Raw genomic sequence first — 21,650 nt, 5'->3', positions numbered from 1 at the left:
ACAGTTATTTCCAAAAATAGAATTCATATTTTAATCATACAGGATAAACTGCAGAAAGAAGAGACAAGTCAACTGAAAAAATAAGGCTTGTATATAAATTTTTTTTTAAAAGGACATGCATAGAAGTTGAAAAACATATGCCATTTATAAAGGAAAAAAGGTAATTTTATCCATATTAATATTTTTCATTTTCAGTTACAGAAGAAACAACAAACAGGCCCTTTACGTCCCAGAATATAACATTAGTTTCTTGTAAAAATGCCAAAATGCACAAAGAACTGCCAACTTCAGTCTTGGCAAAATACTGAGGCACCCCTCCCTCCCCACCCCCCCATTTCATATCATAGGCATACCATATGCATGCATACTGAGTACTTGTGTTGTCTCTCAGGCCAATTATATATTTGCAGAAGGTTGCATACCCTAGACAAACATGAAAAAACCCATTTGACAAATTTACATTCGTCCTATTTAAAAACACACATACAATTAGTTTAATTTACACTATACAATATCTGTTAAATAGGAACACTACAGAGTTTCAAAAAGAATCACAGAATATATACAAACTGAATATTGAAATGGTATGATTTTCCTTCCCTTCTTTAAAGGGTCTTTTTTTTTTGTTAACGGTTGCTACATCTGGTTTTGGACACAGAGTGTTTATGTACCTATGCAGCACATTTCTGGAGTAGTAATAATGATAACAAAACACACTTTAGAACCAAACTAATATCGATTCTCCTTACTGCTCATTTAAAATAAATTATTTTTTTTTAAATAAATTGCATGATACAAGATGTAAGCAAGGACGATGGTATTTTAAAATATCTGAGCAATAGTTCTGCTGCATCACTGGTTTCCCATCCAACCTTTGGTTTCAAAGCCAACCCATTATTATATGGCAGTGTAAGTAGCCAAAACGCTTTATACGGCAGTACAGGTAGTCGAAACGCTTAACCCAAGAGCATTTCCATGTCTTCATGACAGAGCTAGGGTCTGTGCTGACTTCCATGCTGCTCAAGTGCCTGACATGGCAACACCCGAAGCCAAGCCACTGATGAAATAAGGCCACTTCCTTCCAGCTCTCCCTGGTTACAAAATCAGTTAAGGTCCTTATTTCCCAACAGTTGCACCCATCTGAACAGCCAGAAGAACTGACTGCAGACGGTTCCCAGACACAGTCCCAACACGTGATCTTCGCCCCTGCAGCATCACATCCTCGGGCTCAGTCCTCCGTGTCGGGCTGCACCCCCAGCATCACGTGCAGCTCCTCCGCCGTGTACCCCAGCAGGTTCTGCAGGTCGCACACGAAGCGATACACGTAGCGTTTCCCTGAAGTCTTGTGGATGATGTTCTTGTCGTAATAGTAGCGTAGGCCTCGGCTGAGCTTCTCATAGTTCATTTTTGGCTTGTTTTTCCTCCTTCCCCACCTCCGTGCCACCTGTCAATCCAAAAAGAAAGCAAAATGCAAAGGGTTTATTCAAATCATGTTCTTCTAGTTGGTGGCTGATAAACACAGTTATTAAAACCCTTTCTCAGTCAGAGCATTTTATTTGCTTTGGATGTGCCAAACTCAGGTAAGAGAAGAGTTGGTGACTGACCCCGTAGCTGAACATGCTCCGAGACAATTATCATCAGAAGCTTCAGGAGAAAGTGGCTGATAGCAAATATCAGTGAAAAGGATGCCTATTTGTCATGGATGGGCCAAAACATGTTTAAGGAGATCAAGTTTATGGGAAATATAGTCTCCTCTCTCAAGAAGACACCATTTAAGCATTAATTTGCTATTAAGCAGTATGGGACAGCTCTTTAAATGGAAGTTGAATTATATGAAGTTCCTTGGAGTTAATGATTTTCTCCACACTTTTTTTTTAATACAGGCTTCAGTGGACTTTGTATCATGTCTCTTAATGCAATAACTTCCCTATTGATAACAGTATCAGAAAATGAAAATGCATTCTATTTGTTTTTAATGACTAAAGTTATAAGTTCCCAAAACATTTTAAAAGCAGCACTACTATATTTGCTGTGTATCTAAGAAAAAAAAACAGAAAAAAAAAAACCAACAGTGATACATGGAATGCATTTTCCCCATGCCTTCGTGCAATCCCAGGCATTGTTGATTTAACTACATTCAGTAAGCTAATTAGGCCAAACCAGGACACAGCATTACACTGTCAAGAGAACTATTTTGTACACTACCTTTAAGTTTCAAGCTATACAATGTGTTCTCCTAACTACAAACAAGTGCTGATATCCTTGGGTGGGAGGAGAAGGGTGACCATCCCACAGCAATCCTGAGTAAAGCATTTGCAGATGAAGAATTCAGTAAGTGTCAGATCTCATAAATTCAAGACTAGGCCCACAGATGGTGGATCAGACCCTAAATTTTTTTGTTCATCACAATTAGGCACATACCTCATCTGGGTCAGCAAGTTTAAATTCCCATCCATCTCCAGTCCAACTAATGAATGACTGACAGGACTTGTCAGTCAGTAACTCCAGAAGGAATTGCCATAGCTGTATAGGTCCACTGCCTGTTAAGAAAAAGGGAGTGGGTGGAAACCACAATTAATACTTCTGCAAGCTCTTACTACAACCAATGCATGTGATCATGCTCATATCACAGGGTAGGTCTTGCAATTACTACAATTTTTTTTTTTAATATCAGAAAGAAACTTAAAGATTTTTCTCTATAACATAAATCTGCTGATAAACATGTTAAAATTAAAACAAGTCAGCTTTTTCAGCGAAACACAAGATTTGACATGAGCTATGTCTTTCCCTTTTATATGGACTCCTTACCCCTCACTCCCACCTCCCATCAGCTGCATTTCAGGCTCCTGCACCTATCCTGCAGTCCCTGGCTTGACAAATGTTCTAGAGGAATAACAGATTTCAGCAAGGACTACAGGAAGGTCTTAACAGGCAAGCCCACACCTGCAGAAACTCCCAAGTGTGGGAGATTTTGTTCCAGTTTCCCTCTTTTTCAAAGAGATCAAAAAGTACATTTGGTTTTTACATATTCTGATGTACCTGCCCATTCTTGCTTGAGATGGATAGTCCTATGAGAATTCCTATAGTAACATTTAAAATTTAAACTCTTCATGAGTAGTGGTCTCTGACTAAGTTGTAAGGCATATCTTATAACTATACAACTTTATCACCACGGTACACATTTGTAGAGAACATTGATGTTACACAAGAAGAGGAGTGACCATTCTGCTTCACTACTTACCAGTAAAGCCAGCTAGAATTGCGGCCGGTATAACTGGTTTCCCTTGCTCTACAGGATCACTTCGTTCTTGAATATAGTCTTTGAAAGACATTGTAGGTTTGCTCAGACACAAGGACTGACTACAGTCATCTTCAAAACTCTCATAGGATGGCACACGCTGTAAATCCACTAATGACGACTGGCTGTTCCAGGACTGTAGCATCGAATCTGAGCTTTCGTAACTTTCTGCACCACTGTCACTAGATTCGTGTTCTCTAAGCTTACCTTTATAATACAAAAAAATAAAAAGAGAGAGAAGTGTTGGCGTTTTTTTTTTCCTCAATCAAGCTAGATAGATTGAAAAAGAGATAATTGATAAATTATGCAAAGGAGGAAAAGAATATGGCCTTGAACTCATGGTTATCATGCAGACAATGACTCACCAGTATTATCTATCAGCAAGTTCAGATTGCTTCTTGGGAAATCTTGATTTACTGCACAGTAGTTCACACCAACAGCATCTGCTTGGGTTTTAGGGAACAATGAAAAGTCTTGTTCTGGACTGAGGAGATTCGGTCCTGTGGAAGTCTGACAGATGTCAGTCAGGAGACTGGGTTTGGGATAACCGAGGGCTTTAGGGTATCCAGGCATTTGCATACCATAGGAGTTCTGATCTACATTAACAGCTGAAAAAGGAAATAAAAGAGTGAATTAGATGTTTTTCTCTTCAGTCCCTTAGACTAATACACCTCCAGCACCTCACTACAGTTGTGCCACCAAGAAGTAATTTTCCTATGAAAAACTAAGAGTGATAGATGCTACAGACTGGAAAGGCAACTGAAGTCAGTGAGAAGATCCCCATCTAATGGGCTCTGAATCAGATGCTGTAGATCTCCTTCTATAACTTGCTGACCACAAATATGTTTATTGTTTGTTTTTCAGGGAAACTACAGGCTACAGAAAAAGCTGGAAAAGCTTAAGTGGTTTTGAGTAAAGCCCTTGTCATTAAGTGATGTAATAAGGTTGAGCTGGAGGTTGACTGTGGTAGAATGAAATACAACACCAATCAAACAATCTGAGAAAGCTAGCACTGCATCCCATACACTTTCAAAGGTCTATTACACTTCTACAGTCTTCTAAAAGGCCTGAACATGACTCCTGCTGCTCCCCAGTGATGCTAGTTTTTGACTTGGTTTACTAGAGGAAGGAATGGTCATTCTGCTCCACAGATGTAGGCTTTGGCAAACCAAAAGGAAATTTGATTTTCTCAAAGCCTTTGCTCTTCAAAAGATTTCCTATATGAATTAGATGACAGTTAAACAATACTAGGAAAGAAGGCTGTAGCAATTGAAGTGTTCTCTTTAAGCACAGTAACCCTTCTGGTGCCTTTTTTTTTTTTCTTTTAAAAAGCTGAGATCTGTGGCACGCTCAAATGTAAGAGATTTAAAATGTCAAATTTCTTAAAATACTTACTTAAGGAATTATTATTGACCCAGTGAGGAACTGAGGTGAGATGAGAGTTCTCCACGTACTGATCCTGTGTTTTCTCTTGGCTGTCTGGGGAGAGGAGACAAAAAAAAGAAAAATTGGTTTCATAGTTTTAAAGATCTGATCTGTATGCCACGAAATGCTTCTGACTCTCGAGTATTTTGGAGCCATCGAGATAAATTTTACTAACACACCACATTGCACTCTCTCACTTGAAAAAAAATCACACCAAAAAACCCAACCAACTTCCAATAGGCTTGAGAACCAGCATAACAATTGAATTTTAACATAAAACTTAGAAACAACAATAATTGCAGTGTGTTTTAAGGTCCAAGTCCTTAACGTATGCAACTACTGAATGTTACACTCCAAACCCAATGGAACTCACAGGCACTGCATGCCGGGTTTCAACAATACCATCACTGTTCACCTAAGACACCTCTAGGTGTCTTTAACTTCTTTACATTCATTCACTGAATTACCTCAAAACACTACATTAAAGGAACAAAACTGAAAACTTGTGATAAGAAGTGAACAAATTTTGCCCAACTCTTGGTTAATTTTATTTTTAAGTGAGGTATTACAGTAGCCTTATCCTAAGCTCATTGATTTCAGTCATTATTCCAAATAAAACCTGACCGCAATAGATATCCAGCCTGAACATGGAATGATTTCTACAGATATCTGCATCTGTGCTTTGTGTTCAAAGGATGTATTCATAGTTCTGATAATACTTTTATTAGGCAAGTTTTCAAGTTCATTTTCAGTTTTCATATGTAATAAAAGCCCTTCATAGTGAAACAAGTGTTGAAAGAGTCCCATTTCTGTTTCTGTTAGAAGAGCCCTAAAACAAAAGCTCTTTCTGGCCCTGTAACTACCTTTTATCATCTGTTCCAGGTGTTCCCACAGAATATCACCCACATAGTCAGGTGCCAATTCCAGGAAACGCTCCTTGCCCAGGTTGCACAAGTCTTGGCCACTCATAAGAAACTGATGGAAGTTCACGTTTGCCAAGCTAAACTCATTGGTAGCCCATGAAAGCCACTGGCAAACTTGCTGTTCAGTCCACAGCCAGGGATCTGCAATACAGAAAGCATCCAGCATTCAGAGGTAACTCCTGACCTTTGTCAAATAATCTTCATTAGAAGGCAACAAATGGAAAAATGTGTTAACCCAAGTTACTTGGTTCCGAATGAATTCAGAATGAATTTATTCTTGAATTTAAAGAAAGAAAAAACAAAAACCAGTCCTCTCTTTTCCTTCTGCATTCACTTGTAATCAGTGATGTTCTCAGCTTACTTGATTCTCTCTTATGCCACCAAAGCGTGAGCTCTCCATGCACCCATTTTTAACACCAGCAAGTCTGCTCTTTCCAAGTCATTTCCAAGTCAAGCTGTGCCAGACTCCCATAGGATCCATTCTTGTATTTCCTACTGACATCATTCTTTCTCTTTTGAAAGAGCCGCTATTCAGCGTCCTCCTTAGCATTAAAAAAAAAGAGCTTATAAATAGAAAACACTTACTATTTGGGATACCCAGCCGACACTGTTCCTTTGTGAAACCACTGAAAGTATCTTTCAAGGCCTGACTCATCACAGCCTTACTGCACGGGGTTAACAGAGGCAATTCACAGTTGTTCGATTCTACAAGAAAGAAAAGGGGTGGAGGGGAAAAAGAAGATACACTAACTTTTAGGCCAGTGAAAGGAGTGACAGGTTTTTGCTGTGCTTTTGAAAAATAAGAATGGGATGCTAGAAACTAAGTATTTTAAAAAAAGAAACAAACAGTGTAGATCCATTTTCTGATATATTAAGTCAAAGACTTAATATAGCAACACTAAAATCTCTGTGCTACTGGTTTGATAAAATTGCATCATGCTAAATTAAAGCTTTGCAGCTTTCCAGGATATAGATCCTCATTTATTCTTAGTAGTTACATAAAGCGTCTTTGTTGCAGGGAAATTTTACTATTACTCTTTTTTTTTTTTTTTTTTTTTTAAAGGAAACATGAGACCGCTTATTCCTATTTTGTCACCTATAGTTTGACCTCAGACTTCCTTGTAACTCCAGACAGTTTTCATTTAGTTTGAGAGCCAAGTAACTGACAGTAGGGTTGTGAAGAACCAGCTTGCACTATTCAACACTGCTTTCCAATGGGCTGTATTTCAGACCTTCCCATGCATCTCTCAATCACCCAAGTACACAGTGCAATAGATTATTCTATTGTCTGAACCAAACAAGTGTGACTGGTAACAAGCTAGTACCCAGTGCCTAAATAATGCAACCAAATCCAAAGTCAGCATCATCCTATGCTGGTATAAATTACTAATCTCCTTAACTGATTTTTAAATTTGCAAGTAGATGCCATTTTAAGGACAAATTTGGCTGCCACTCAGGCTTTCTTACTGGACAATTTTCACTAGAAGATGCCTCATTTTACTCTGAAAGAAGAACTTCTAAGTTGAAGAAAGCCAACCACACTGCCTAGATGTTTCAGCTTAGGAAATCTTTTACTGATATTTTGTTTGTGATTGGTGTCATTAAGCTATGGTTAATTTGAGGACAACTTAACCAACTCACTACTGCATCCCTGAATATTTGAGAGCCTCTGAGAATTCACACCCAGGTTGCACTTGAAGGAACTTCATTATGTTAGAGGCATATAACAGTGCCAGGGTATATAAAGGTGATGACCTTGGCAGACTTCAAGTCAGTTCACGAAGCTGTGTGGCTTCTCGTTTTCCTAGACTATCTACAGGCTCCACTTGGCCCAGCAACTGGAGCTTATTACCAGCCCGTGCTTAATTTCCGTTTTTACCACACCCATCCTCAGTATCTGCTAGGACTTGCTTTGCTGACCAGAGTGGGTGACTGATTAGAATCACATTGGAACAAAGGACTGGTGGTTTTCAGAGGTTCAAGTGAGGCTTTTTTTTACCTTCCCTAAGGGGAGATAAAGGCAGCATCAGGTAAAATATCTACATTTTGGACAAAACTCCCTGTTTTGTCACGGATTTCAGGCAAGGATTTGTAGAGAACTTTTAGTAGGTACTGTCCTTTATACATATAAAAAAAAAAAAAAGCTGTAAACATCCTCACCCTCGTTTTTTAAGGTAAGGAGTAAAACAAACCCTAGAAGGGGGGGGAAAAAAGTGAAAGAGAACAAAGATTTTGTGTTCTGGGATTTAACAACAGAGGGTCAAGGAAAGAGCTTGCAGAATACCTGCAACATCTCAACCATAATTAAAATGTAAGTTTAAATGAACATTTTTTTAATTAAAAAAAAATAATCTCTCTTAGCTCTGCTTTAATACATACTAAGTCTTCTTCCACGGACTGTTAGTTTATTAGGCTACTGAATCCCAGTTCCCATTCCTTTTCAGTATAGCGAACAACAACTATCAGCAGAGAAACTCACATGGATAAAATTATGTATGGACTAATAGTTTGTGTACTAAAACACTTCTTTTTAGGGAAATCCACATTGTACTTTTAAGAGTATATTCCTTTCTGATTGGACTAAGGAACAAAGTGAAGAGTTACCATAAGAAGTAGAATCAAATCCTGTTGGCACTTCTTGAAGGGTTTGATCTTCATTTAGTGAGAAAAAATATCCAGCAAAGAGAGAGTTTGAGCTATCAAAGGTGTCAAATGCTGGTTGACGCTGTAAAGCAACAGAATAAATAAAAAACAATGTGAGCGTTTTGCTAAAGCACCGTCAACTTCATTGCTAGGAAGTGGCTGGGTTAGGTTTCCTAGATTTGGAGATCATGCACAACCACTATCTTGAATCAGCTAACTTGTGCCTTTGAAATATAAACACCATGACAGCACAGCTTCTTGTACATGAATACAAGACAACCAACATTCAGACCACAGTGATAGGTGGGTGGCATGTTCTGCAGGTTACAGTAAGGCCAAGTAAGGATATTCTTAGTTTTCCTGTAATTGAGGCTTTTAACAATTGAGAATGCATGTGTGTGTATAGATATATACATATGTATTTCCAGGTATATTTTAAAGAAATTCTTATTTCCTTAGCCCTTTAAATTGACTATCTGTTTCATGAGTACTTGATGGCAGAGGCAGGACCAGTAAATTATGGAAAAACAACTGCCAGTGCAAGACCTACACTAGATTTATGCAGCTTTTTTTTTTTTTAAAGGAAAAATTGCATCTGAACCACATCACTTGAAACTATACAGCCAGTTTACAGGACTTGAGGGAAGATGTTACTCCTTTGCTGTGACTTTTATACTTCCGAGTCACTGGATTTGCCAGCCACTACATTTTGCAGTCTCTCAAGTGCTCAAATGCTCAGTGAAACACTGCTAGTTTCATTATACAGAAAAGGATAAACAGGACTAATAAAAATGTTCCAGATAAAAGTGGATTCTACTGATATATTGGCAACATTCAATAAATATTGTTATATTTTGAATACCTAACTTCTTTCAAACTTGACTTGTGTCCATGTGTATGCTAGAAATACAAAGTACTACTACTAGGCTCCCCCCAGCCACATTAGTCTTCGGAGGGTATAGGGAACATTAACAGAGGAGGAAATAACTTTAAAAACAACTTCTGCAACTTGTCTGTTAGTCACAAGGAAACAGTATCTGTAATATCTAGAGGCATGGATGGATAAAAGTTGCCACTGAGATTTTTAAAAGCACATGAGGATAGAACATTGCTCTGGAGAGCTGCAGCATGTTCATGGCAGCTCCTGCAGTTCAGGGAGCTGGAGACAAAGGCAACTTGCCAATGCTTATTTGTTTTACGCATCCACTGGGCTGCCAGCTTATGGCAAGGTAGAGGATTTAGCTGAGGACAAGGCAAGGATTTTTCAGGGCAGTATTCATGTGTAATGCAAAAGCAACCTGAACTATGTTTCTGGAATAGCAAGTAAGTATTAATGTTTTCTCACATTATCTAAGTTTCCTTTTTATGTTGCCACAAAGTTTCAAGTGGCTTGGAGTCTTTTTGTACCAGGTGCCTTTTATGTGCTGTGCATCATCCCCCTCCCCAATCTCCCCAAATTACATTAACCCTAGAAAGAAACTACGAATCATAATTTTTTTGTTGTATTTTTCAACAAACTGCAATGCATCCTAGTACATACATCATGAAAGCATACATTCCACAGAAGAACAAGCTGTTCAAATAAACAATATCATGCCTCTAGGGGTTAACTGGATTCACAAATCTCCACTGAGCACTGACCAGCAGGGACAAACAGCATAGGGTTGGTTCAGGTACCCACCACAACTAGAGGAAAGAGCCAAAGTGAACCCATGGAAGGGCTCACATCCAAGTGAAACAAGTTAATAACAATTGCCAAATCTGGTAGTAAAAGATTCTTTATACATTACTAGATAAAAGCACTGACTCATCGCTAGTACCTAAAAGAAAGGGCAAGTTCTTTCAACACAATCTGGAAACTCCTGAGTTTTGTGTAAATAGCTGACCCTTATCCTGAGTCACTGGAAAAAATGCTGTGGCATGTGAATGAGTAAAATCCATACTGTGCTAGTTTCGTATTTCAAAAAGGAGAAAATTAATGTTTAAGCAGGTTCTTGATTTAATAGCAGTAAAAGGGGAAAAACTCAATGTAGAATAAATTCTGCTTGCCCCATCTGTTATGCAACATTTTATTCGGCTTTTCAACATATGTAAGGGTAATTATTATAGAACAAAATAAAAATAAATGTGAACAGCTACAAAATAGTAGAATACAGGTCTCAATTTTGACTTAATTGTATGACAACTGAACACTGAATAACTGCCTAGAACAACCACTGTGTTAAAGACCACACAGCTGTTAAGTTGAGGGATCTCTTGTGGATTTTGTTGTTGTTGTGGGCAGGAGAGAAAGCTAAGAGGGGACATAAAAACATCAGAGAAGTTAGCATACCACTGTATTACTGATTCTTCAAAACACAGACATTCCTCAAAGATAATGAGAGCAGAAAGTGTTTTCCTAACCTTTATTTGGTTTACATTAATCAATGCTGTGTAAAAAATTGATACTGGAATTAAAAAGCAACTTGCATGAACGGGGAGGACGGAAGCCCTTAAAGACTGAGTCTTTACAGTCTGCTTCTCATTTGTCCTCAGTTTGCAAGTTCCTTTCAAAACTAGATAACAGACACAGTCTATCTAAAGATAAAATACATTTAATAACTACCTTTGTTTTCTTACAATGTATTGGACTTCCATTTCATGTAGTTGCTTGTAGTAAGTGAATAACCTGCTTTTTTTTTTCACGCAATGCTCTTGAATGAATCAGACCTAACCAGTCATATCAGAACATCCCTCTGCCAGCCTCATCAAGTTAAAGATGTAAAGACCACCCCTACTGCCAATCCTGTAACCTTTATTTAGGCAAACGTTCCACCAACTCCATCGAATTTGAGCTCAGTTCTTGCCTACCTCTTATTTTCAAATTCTTAGGATTTGGGGGATGGAGGGAGGGAGCCTCCTTGGGCGAGAGGGTTGGGAGTGCAAGATTTACATCTTCCTATTTCACTTCTGTTTTTCACATCTCTACTGAACTCAGTGGGAATACTCTAGAAGATTACAGGTTACAAGCAAGCAATTAAAACGTGAATATCCGTGTTCACCTTGGCATGGTTATACAATCCCTGTGCTAGCATTAATAAGAACACAATGAATGCACTAGCATTTGGGTTTAGAAGGTGACAGCTCAAGAGTACTCACCTTGAGCATTCCTCTGTACATGTTAGATACAGGAGCTACTTGATCCATGTTTCTGATCCCAAAATCACTCATCTGAAAAACGAGAGGGGTCACATGAAAAACGTTGCTACCAAGGAAGCAAGCATGTTAACAGACGCACCTCACTGCTTCAGTACAGACTACAGAACAGGTCTCTGAATGAGATACAGGGAAAGCTTTCCTTCTCGTTGCTCACATCACGACCACACAGGGCACAATTCCTGTCTTGCTTAAGCAGCTTTTTAACTGAAAGACTTGTCACATGCATCACCGGAGTTAGAGTTTTAAGATATGAGCAAATGCGGATGATTAGCTTCTGATAGCCAACATGAGTGTTTTACTGCCTCGTGAAAAGCCTGCAGAAGTCCTTTGTCCACCAAATATCTATCGCTTTAAGATATTTTCCAACTTTCACCCATTATCTGAAACATTCAATTTGGTGTTATTTTTGCTTACTATATTCCTGGTTACATGCCATGATTCACTTTGGACTTTGGCTTTCAAAGGAAGGAAGAGAAGGGACAGAGTGCTGACTGTAATACATCTTCATGTACTAATATTCACCCCTTTCACCCTTCGATGAATAATCATTGAAGCCAATACCCAGTATTAGCAACCTGCTTCCTTTACTAGGCAAAGCATCTCCAAATCATGTTATCGTGCGTATTTCATAAACATGGGATTAGCATATTTATAAAGCTTTAGAGGGTCTAACCCTGAGAAGGGTTTATGCAGTAAAATACTCTTTTTAAAGAGCTGATAATGGGACCACCATCAATACCTTCATGCTACTGAAGTCAAAGCTATATCACATTGCCTGTATTACCAGGAACAGGGTTTTGTGAGGCCTGTGTAACTTGTTCTCCTATATATCACTTAAGGAAAAGAGTGATAAGATTCATATCCTTTTACTGACCTATGGGAGAGATCAAACATAAGGAATAAAGCCAGTTTTATGGCCATTGTTCAGGTTTATCATGATGCTGTAATTCAGGTGTCGGTGAAAGATACCTTATCAGGCTACACTGCGGCAAGTTGTCTCTCCACAATTTTCCTTCTCCTTTTTCTTCTCCTTCTCCTTTCCTTTCCTTTTCCTTCTCATTGGGCTAAATTCTCTTGCTCCACAGAAACTGTCTGAAAGCGTGCATTTGTATTCAAATAGTCACACAGGACACTATTAATATTTCCACAAAACTGTGATCACTTATTACAAGCAAGTTCTCTCGTTAGCCATGTTAACACAAGGAGAAACCAAAATACAATCTTAAACTCAGAAAAAGTTGGCAAATTAGGAGCTTAACAAAATAAGCCCAGCCTGTTAAAATGACAACACATTCAAAAGCCGTCCACATAAGCAAAGAGGAAAATAAAAACATCCAACAGCCAAAGACAAGGAACCCTTTCATCCTCTTGCACAGTCGATCACTTAAAAATCAAGAGTTCTTAACCTGAAAGGTCCATTTCAACTTCATTGTTATTAGATGTACGGGGTTTACCATTGAAATAAAATAAATCAACTGAATATGAAAACTTACACTTCATTAATGCTACCCAAAAGCACAATCTCCCGAATGACGGTTTTTACCTCAAATAGCATGTACAAATATTTGATCTAAATTACACATCTCATTGAGCAGCAAAGAATTTTACACAGCATGAGTCTCACTCAGCAAGCATCCTAGTCTTTTCATTACATTTGCCACAGTTTAAACAACTGTTTATCCTTGCGTTCAGTTGGGCTTTTAAAAAGAATACGTCAATTACTAACACCCTTTATTCTGCCTTTGAAATCTGCTCGGGGATCTAAGGATAACTAGCTGTAAGCCTTATCAATCAGAAACTATTTGTGAAAATATTATACACATTTTCAGTACACTTAGATCTGATCCCCAGTTAGGACTACAAATAAGATTTCTGACACTTTCAGGTGCAATCCTGGCCTCTACATGAATCCTGTTAGGAACTTCCCCATTGACTAAAAAGACTGGGATTCTCTCCTTCCTGGGTTTTTTTGTTTTGTTTCTTTATAAACGTTTAAGGTCCTAAGGCAAAAGGTTTATACGAAGTCTTCATTACATGGCGTTGCTCATTAACCCAAGTCACTGTTTCTCTATGCTAGGCTGCTCGTTTGTTCTGTGGCCTTGCCTGTGTGCTACACAGCTTATGAAAAATCAGACATCAGAGCTCCAGTCTCATAACACACGAAAATCTTTAGCACGTTTTGTAACACTCCAGTTTTCTTCTTTCAACCAAATGTCTCACACTATTAGGAATTTCTATAGCCTTTGCTCATCATACATCAGCTTTCTCCCCATCAGCAGTACTAGTGTCCAGCCCTGAGATGCGAAACCCTTACAGAGGTATCACAAGACAAGCAGAACCGAATAGGCAATATGGTTTTCCAAGACACAAAGGGTTAAAGTTGGCTCTCTGCCAGACTTAGAAAGCTGCTGTTTAAGTTCAGAAAAGATGGCACGGTGTGTGACTGGGCCTCACTTCCAACTCCTCCACTAACGCTGATGACTGCTACTTGCCAGCTATAATTGGTTTAACTGGCAGGACACCTTCTTCAACACCCCCGCATAGCTGAGTGGGTGAACCAGAACAGGGTCAACAGGATCAGGCACTTATTAACTAATACACCTGAATTCTGATCAACTTCTTTTCAGCAATAGCCAGGTGCTTGCCCACAGCTGGATTCAGCTGGGAATCATCCACATGGAGAACTAAACCATGCCAGAGTCCACAAAGTGTCTCCACCAGTGTTTTGTTGTGGGTTTTTTGGGTTTAAGATTTTTTTTTTCGGGGGGGGAGGAGGCGTTTGGTTGTTGTTTTGCTTTTAAATTGAAAATTCTTCAGACACAAAAAAATTCGTGCCAATAGGTTAAGAGCCAGCTGCCTGCCTTAGCAGAGCGGATCCCCCGTGCAACCATGGGGCTCCCCAAGTACTGATGGGAGAGATAGCCGAGAGCGGGCACGACTTTTCACACATCTGACACACTCGCCCACATAAAAGTTAGATGGGGAGATCATACAGCCCAACATTTTTTAAGTCCCTTTAAAGTACTAACCAAATCCAGAGTGCGCGCTGCCCATTAACCCTCTCCTCCCGGGCGCGCAGCCGCCTCCCCAAGGCATCCCCATCCACCGCCGCTTTCACGCGTCCCTCCCGCCGCCGCCGGGCTCAGCCCCGCGGGGTCGCCCCCGCCACCCGGACAAGCACCGCCGCCCCCTCGGCCTGCGGGATCTGCCCGCTCCCCGGCCCCGGCTCCCGCCATCCCCGGCGGCGGAGCGGCGCCGAGCGGGTCGGTGCGTGCCGGCGAGCCGCCCCCCTCCCCGCTGCCCCCGCCTCACCTGGCCCCCGAGCCCAGCGCTCGCCTGCTCCTCCGCGTCCCTCCCCGGCGGCGGCGGCACCGGCACCACACACACAGAGTCCAGAAAAAAAAAAGGCGCCGCTGCCTCTCCGGGAGCCAAAATATCCTCGATCTGGCCGAGCCAGCCAACAACAACAGCAGCAGCAGCAGCACCGGCGGCAGCAGCGGAGTGATCGCAGCGGAGAGTCCCGGAGGAGGAGAAGAAAGGGGGGCGGGCGAAGGGAGGGAAGGCGGGTGCTCGGCGGCGGGTGCGTGGGCGCTGCCGGCCGAGCCGCTCCTACCGCCGGCCCGGGTGCGCTGTGCCGAGCCGCGCTGTGCCGTGCTATGCCGCGCCGCCCGCCCTCGCAGGCGCTCTTCAGCGGGCGGGGGGAGGCGGCGGCGGCGGGGCCCGCCTCCCCGCAAGCCCGGCCCCTCCCGCCGCCGCGGACCCGGTTGTTGTTGGTGGTTGTTGTTGTTGTTGTTGTTGTTGTTGTTGTTGTCGTCGCCGCCGCTGTAGCGACGGTGGCCGCGGTGCTGGCTGCGCCGGTACCGGCCGGGTCTCTCTCGGGCCGCGGGGGCTGCCCCACGGGCCGGCCGTTCCCTCGGCCCCGACACCTCCTCCCTGCCTGGTGCTGCTGGGCGTGGGGAGGGAAAAAGGCAATTTTAGCTCATTCGGAGAGACAGATTTTTTTTTTTATCTTGCTATACAGGAGATAATTAATGCTGGACGTTTTCCATGCTTATTTTTAATTAATACCTCCCCTCGAGATAGATAACATTAGGAGAATTAACCCACAAAATCCAAGCATCTTTATAAATAGTCTATTTTCATAAATAAACTGTGGCACTTGCTACTGTGGAAATTCAGCGATTATGTCATGTTGCATCTTCTACAATTATTTTGGGGAGTTCTTAATATAAACCAGATGCAATGTGAAAGCTGTACCGACAGTTCCGTCTTGTGAATTGCAGATCCAAGCGCCACAGTCAGTAAACCAGAGCTGGCGCTCCTCAGACCTTGAAAAAATTTGGTAGCCCTTGGAAAGTTGCAAGGAGCTCTATGCCACCAAAATATAAAGTAACTTGCTATTAAATTTATGTTGTCAAAGTGTGTTACCCCAGAGGGGTTGGAGAGCCTTAGTGGACAGGCAGAGAGGAGGCATGGGTTGCTTTTCTTACTCTTACTCTGCTCCGCGCCCATTGGAGCCACCTAACTTTCCTGACTCTCTTACCCCCTTACCTACGACTGACTTCTTTTATATGGTGTTAAACACTTTGGGTGCATCCAGCTGAGGGGATCCATCCGTGCTGCCCAGCTCTTTGGCCTGGCTGTGCCTTGGAGCGGTGTCCTGACAGTGTCTTGGTTTGAGACCCATCTGTGTGCCGGCTATCACGCTGAATGCTCCGTTTCAGAAGAAGCCACGGTGTGTCGGTCCGACAGCCGTCCTGCTGTGGGTGCCCAGGGAACCTGCACGGCAGCCTGCGTCCTGCAGCACCCACCTCACGGGTTACGGGTGCAGTCCTTGATAGCGGTAAATCACTGAGCTGTAAGGAGAAAACCTGGAGCCACCGTTTCTTGTTGCTTCCACCCTCAACTTCTCTAGATTTTCAGTGAACACCAGGGACCTAAATTGCACTTAAAAAGCTGTTCTTTTAAGCCTGCTATTACACATTGGTTTATTTAAACTAACTCCAATTTCAAATTAACACTTGTGTCATATGGTTGTAACTTTTATTGTAATGGGAGCCCAATAACCGCTGCTTCGCAGTTCCTCACCAGATTTCAACTGACCCTTTACCATGTGCCTAAGCTGTGATTATTTTGCCATTAAAAAGTCATCATTTCTGTGGCTGTTGGTGGTGCAGTTGTCAGTGCTCCCTCCTTCTATATTTTCTAGCCATTTCTGGCCACAGCAAAAGCCGAGCCATGCAACTTTTTGCCCTGGAGTAACATTCGCTAGTATTTCTTCCAAATTCTTCAGAAAACCTTCTCCTTAGGAAAGTGGGATACATTTCACTCCTTAGGGTCAAATGTTACCAAGCAAATTGTGACAGGCTACTTTGAGAGACTGAAAGAAGTGTCTTGATTATGCCAATGACATTTCTTACTTCAGGAGTGTCCTCATCTAATAAGGCAACATCTGTTATAATCCTAAGGGAAACCATTAAAATCTGTATGTCAGCTGCATAGCAATTTTAATTACAACGCTGACAAAAACAATTATGCCACCCTTTATATAGGGGAAACATCTGTCAAAAAGGTAAGATGAAAGGCTGTGAGTTATTTATTTCTTGCTAAACTAATATTCTGGGATCCAGAGCAAAATGGTTAACCTGGCCATATTTTGCTCTATTAAAATTTCTTATTTTTAAAGTAATTCTTCTTCCATAAGATTATTTCATTTCCTTAAATAATACTTATTGTTAGTATACAAATATGCTATTGTTCCATTAGAAGTGGTACATGCCTAGTAGGCTGGAGCACATGATATATGAGCAGGGGCTGAGGGAGCTGGGTTTCATTAGTTTGCAGAAGAGCAGGCTAATGGGGAATCTCGTTGCTGTTTTCAACTACTTAATGGGAGGTTATAGCAAAGAAAGAGCCAGACTCTTCCAGAGGTGCACAGTTGCAGCAGGGGAAATGCCAATTGGATATTTGGAAGGAAATGTTTCCAGTGCAAGTGAAAACTTAATCTGTGGAGTCTCCAGTCTTGACAAAGCGCCGAGCAACCCCAGCAGAATCTTGGCACAGAGACCTACAGCGCTCCTCTCCAGCCCGAGTTACTCTATAACTGTGTGATCCCTCTGCACTGCTCCTTTTCAAAATGTAAAATCTTTACGCTGGAGAGTCAAAGAAAAAATAGGTTTTGTTTTGGTTGGAAGTGCTTCTGTAGCGTACCTGTGTGTTTTGTTCTGGTTTAGGAATTGTTCGTCCTCCTCACAGTTGCTTTAGCTCTTACCTGTGCTTTTGTGCATGTGTGTATTGACATACTGTCAGTCACAGACAAATGGAACAGTTCTGTATAAACTTAAGAATAATCATGGTATCAACACTGTGCTACAAACTTCTGAGATTTTTTGGCATGGACCCACTGGTGCTTTGCTTCCCCCCCGCCCCACTCCAGGAGTGAGGGAGAACTAGCTGTGGTACTCAAGAGTAAAGTGGCTAGAAAGGTAAAAGAAAAGAAAAGGGATAAAGACTAAAGAACATTGTCCTGGGATTCTGTGGTAGTCCAGACTGATAAGACTTTTTTTCAGTCCTTCTTGCTCATAAATTTCATGTTTTAAAGAGGACCCACGCTGCAAGTGAGTGTTCAGGGGTTGTTTCTGTTTTTTTAAATTGCATTTCTCTGCAGTGGTATCTCAGAATTATTCTGGAGAATGACCTTCTTGTAATCAATTAAGGTGAAGGAACTTGTTAGGTTATGTTTTTTAAGTATGTAAGTACATGACATTTTGCCCTGAAAGAAATGGACGGGTGTCTGAGGGGATAATTTGACCCCAAATTTCTGATCTGAGCAGCTGCAATGCTGATTTGTGACTTCATTGGCAAAGATGGGGAGGAGGAGAAGAGCAGCAGCTGATGGTCAGGGCATCCCAGGGAAGGGCTTCACTCAGTGTCTGCACACCATATTCTCATTGGGGCCAACACAGAGGGGGAATAAGATCCAAAAAATGTAGAGGTTTAAAGCATAGAGAGGGAATGCGAGGCGGCAGGTATGTGGAAGAGCCGCATTGCAGCCAGGGCTCCGGAGCAGCTATGACTTACTCCTCCAGAATTTCTCTTGCGCCACGGGAGAGGGCATAGAGGAGTGAAAACCCTGTCGTGCTGTCAAAGTATGCATTGCGCACTCATCTGCATGTTAGCTCAGCTCCTCTGCTGGAGTATGTTTGGGGCGCACGTGTCCCTCCTCCTCCTCCTGCGGCTGTGGGGAGCGGTGTGGCTGTGCTGGGCTGGAGCAGCCCTTGCTGGGGGAGCCCCATGGGTGTCTGGTTGGTGCTCAGGAGCATGATATGGCTGATAGGCCTGCACCTCCTCCTCACATCCCTGCAGTACTGGGGATGCCTCCTTGTTTGTTTGCATTCAGTAATGTAAATAAACAGAGTCATCCTGGATTTGAAAGAAAAGGCTGTATAGTTGTGCCCCTAAAAGACAATTAACAATGAAGCTCCAGTAGTAACCATCTACAAGATCACAGTGTAAAGGGTTTCAGGAAATAACATCTTTGAAAAATAAAGGCCCAGCTATCTCAGTTTGAAATAGCAACTTCAAAAAAGATGCTATTATGATTGAAACAAAGGATGAAACTCATTGACTCTGCCATTCAAACACAACTAAACCAAAATATTTATACAGGGTTGGGGAAAGGGTGGTATCAAACAACCTTTCACTCAGCTGTGTGTTCTTCACTTGGTGAGGAAGAGGCTGTTAAAATAAAACACCACCAACCCTCCCCACAGTTCTTGCCCACGGTGCACTAAGTGTGACCAAGATAATTTCTGCGAAGGCATCTCAGTGAGTCACAAAGTTTAGCAAATTATTCATGTGCGTGTCATTATTCTGAGCACATGCAAACCACCATTAATAATTACTATGGGGAAAAAAATACTATGTCAAAGTTCTGTCAGCATGTTTGAGCAGTAACAGAAATTGTTACGTTTTGCCCATAAAGTGCTGCATTTCACCTTCATGAAACTGAAGGAAATTAAGTAAACTGCCAGCTCCGTAAAGTATAAAAATTGGAAGTCCTTATGCTTCTGATTTTTTAATTAAGTGAAAATGTTACAAGCATGCCTCAGATAATGTTGCCAGCGGACAGGAGAGATGCCTAACACATGAACTGTAGGATGATGTCTCATATGATTGGAAAGCCTAAGCCTTTACTTTTCATAGTAAAGCCGAAGATTAGTCGTTAAACTAGCTAGTGCTTAAGAGATTGCTCATACCATTTTGGGTGTATTTAATTCATTTCATGCAGTCTGAGGCATAAAATAAAAAGCACATGTTAATATTTTAAGGCCAAATATATTCCGAAACAGCAGAGTTTAATAATTGCTTTTGGATGACTGTGTTCAAAAAAGTACACTTGAGCTTCCTTTAGCAACAGAGCTTTTTCTTTTATTCTCTGCATTTCATGTACTGCTGGTTTCATTTAAGAATCACCTTGCTTGTGTACAGGCTTACAGTTCTTCTGTTCAGCTCACTAATCACTGTGATGTGCCCTTCACCACATTTGCTGTCCTGCCTACGTGGGCAGTGGCATGCTTCTCTTACCAGTGAGGGCAGTACTTCATCCTGCAATGGGTACAGTTCCCCTCTTCTCCTTCCCCATCACCAAAAAAACATAGGAGTTGTGCATCGTTCTTCTGTGGCTGTAAAAGTTGATTGCTGGCACTTGGTAAGCTGTCACAACTATTTAAAAGCTTACGTTAGCCCTAGGTATATTGACAGCAATGTTTACAGCACAGAAATGGAGAGCCCATTGCTAGGAAGCCTTGCTTGTTGCTGCTGCTCTTGTGCTTCTGTAAGTGGGGACTGTCTATGTGGGCACTGGGTACATTTTTTGAACAACAACTTAAGGTTATTTTTTTTCGTACTGACATATACTCCTGAGTGTGAGTGCCCAAGTCCTAGCATAATAGAATTTGTTCATTTTTATGTTTTCTATTACCTTCTTTATTTTTCTCAACCTACTTCATTCTCAACCCTTACCTTCCAGAGCAAATTCCCAGTTGGCTTTTTTCTCTTATTGACTTATGTTTGTGTAGCGAGCAGTACAAGTCAAGAGCTGGGTGGTGGCAGAACTTGTGGCACAGAAGGCGAGCACAGAGTCATATCTAATCGCTTGTTTCTTTCTGGCAAGAAAATACAATGATTTCATCCGTGTGTCCCTCTTACTGCATGTTTAGTGCATATACACATCCTTACATAAAGAGCAGCAGTGAGTCTCATTGTGGTCAGTGAATAAGAAGAGTATCTCTGTTTACACAATGTTTTGAAATTAATTCAGAGCCTGGCAGGTGCTACAAGTTGGGACCTACAGGACACACATTTTTCAGTACTAAGAATGAGGGAGAAGTTGCTGGCCTCTTTCTTGACCTAAGCAAAAATTCAGGCGTAGACCACTGTAGTCAAGATCGTTCATCCCACTCTGTGTTGAGGATCTCAGCCTGAAGCGTCCAGAGCAAAAAATCATCTAATGGGTGGCCTTGACTAAAATAACATCTATGCAAGACCTATATCCCATTTTATTGATCTGCTCTTCTGTTGGAAGACTGTTCAGGCCTTCCTATCTCAAGGAATTTAACCCTAATCTCACAGAAGTAGGAAAAAGAAAGGCAATACCAGTTGTAGCCATAAGTGGATGTATACATCGTTGTGTCCACTGGTGCATACATTGGTACACTTGGAAAATTGCCTGTCTTTGATTCATAAACATCTTCTCTGTGAAGCACTTAGCCAAGCTGGCTGTCTTTTTGCTTTTACTTTCCCAAGGGCATAATGTCAAATTAGTCATTTTTACAAGAGAGGGAAGCTTTATAACAGCCACAACATAAGTTTTCTGGAACACTGACAAGATAAATTCACTTTATACAAATATAAGCAGCAGTTGCTGTATCTGTCATGGTTTTTTTTTTTTTTTCCTTTCTTTTGTTTTCCTTTTTTTTTTTTTTTTACAATGGAGCAGGTGCAATGCCTATGTCTGTTATCAGTATCTAATATGGTTTAAACAAACACTGAATTGCTCATGTTGTCTAGGTGTTGCATGTAGTCTGTTAGTCATCCTGTCTAGTGCTTATCAGAATGCAAAAAAACAACATTTGAGATGAGTCATTAAGATTCATTAAAGA

The 21,650-nt window shown here is 41.3% G+C and overlaps 1 protein-coding gene across 1 annotated transcript; it reads right to left on the bottom strand.

The window, feature by feature from the left end:
• Positions 1-336: 336 nt before the first annotated feature.
• On the bottom strand, positions 337-15,102 carry ETS2 (ETS proto-oncogene 2, transcription factor). The gene is made up of 10 exons (XM_068425032.1): positions 14,800-15,102; positions 11,428-11,499; positions 8,251-8,371; positions 6,232-6,351; positions 5,587-5,787; positions 4,694-4,777; positions 3,664-3,906; positions 3,242-3,505; positions 2,422-2,540; positions 337-1,444 (listed from the first exon to the last, which is right to left on the bottom strand). The coding sequence occupies exons 2-10, from the start codon at positions 11,497-11,499 to the stop codon at positions 1,229-1,231; spliced, it is 1,440 nt and encodes a 479-aa protein (XP_068281133.1). The 5' UTR covers positions 14,800-15,102; the 3' UTR covers positions 337-1,228.
• Positions 15,103-21,650: the final 6,548 nt, after the last annotated feature.

This window comes from Nyctibius grandis, chromosome 2 (assembly GCF_013368605.1).
Source record: "Nyctibius grandis isolate bNycGra1 chromosome 2, bNycGra1.pri, whole genome shotgun sequence".
NCBI lineage: Eukaryota > Metazoa > Chordata > Aves > Nyctibiiformes > Nyctibiidae > Nyctibius > Nyctibius grandis.
Note: the sequence above shows the minus strand (reverse complement) of the source record. Positions and strands in the feature narration are given on the sequence as shown.

Excerpts from the sequence above, each read along its gene's own strand:
- ETS2 (XM_068425032.1), bottom strand. The coding sequence starts at position 11,499 with ATGAGTGATTTTGGGATCAGAAACATGGATCAAGTAGCTCCTGTATCT. Across the intron at positions 6,352-8,250 it reads ATTTGATTCTACTTCTTATG|AATCGAACAACTGTGAATTG; the intron begins GTAACTCTTCAC and ends TCTTTCTTGTAG. Across the intron at positions 1,445-2,421 it reads AACTTGCTGACCCAGATGAG|GTGGCACGGAGGTGGGGAAG; the intron begins GTATGTGCCTAA and ends TTGGATTGACAG.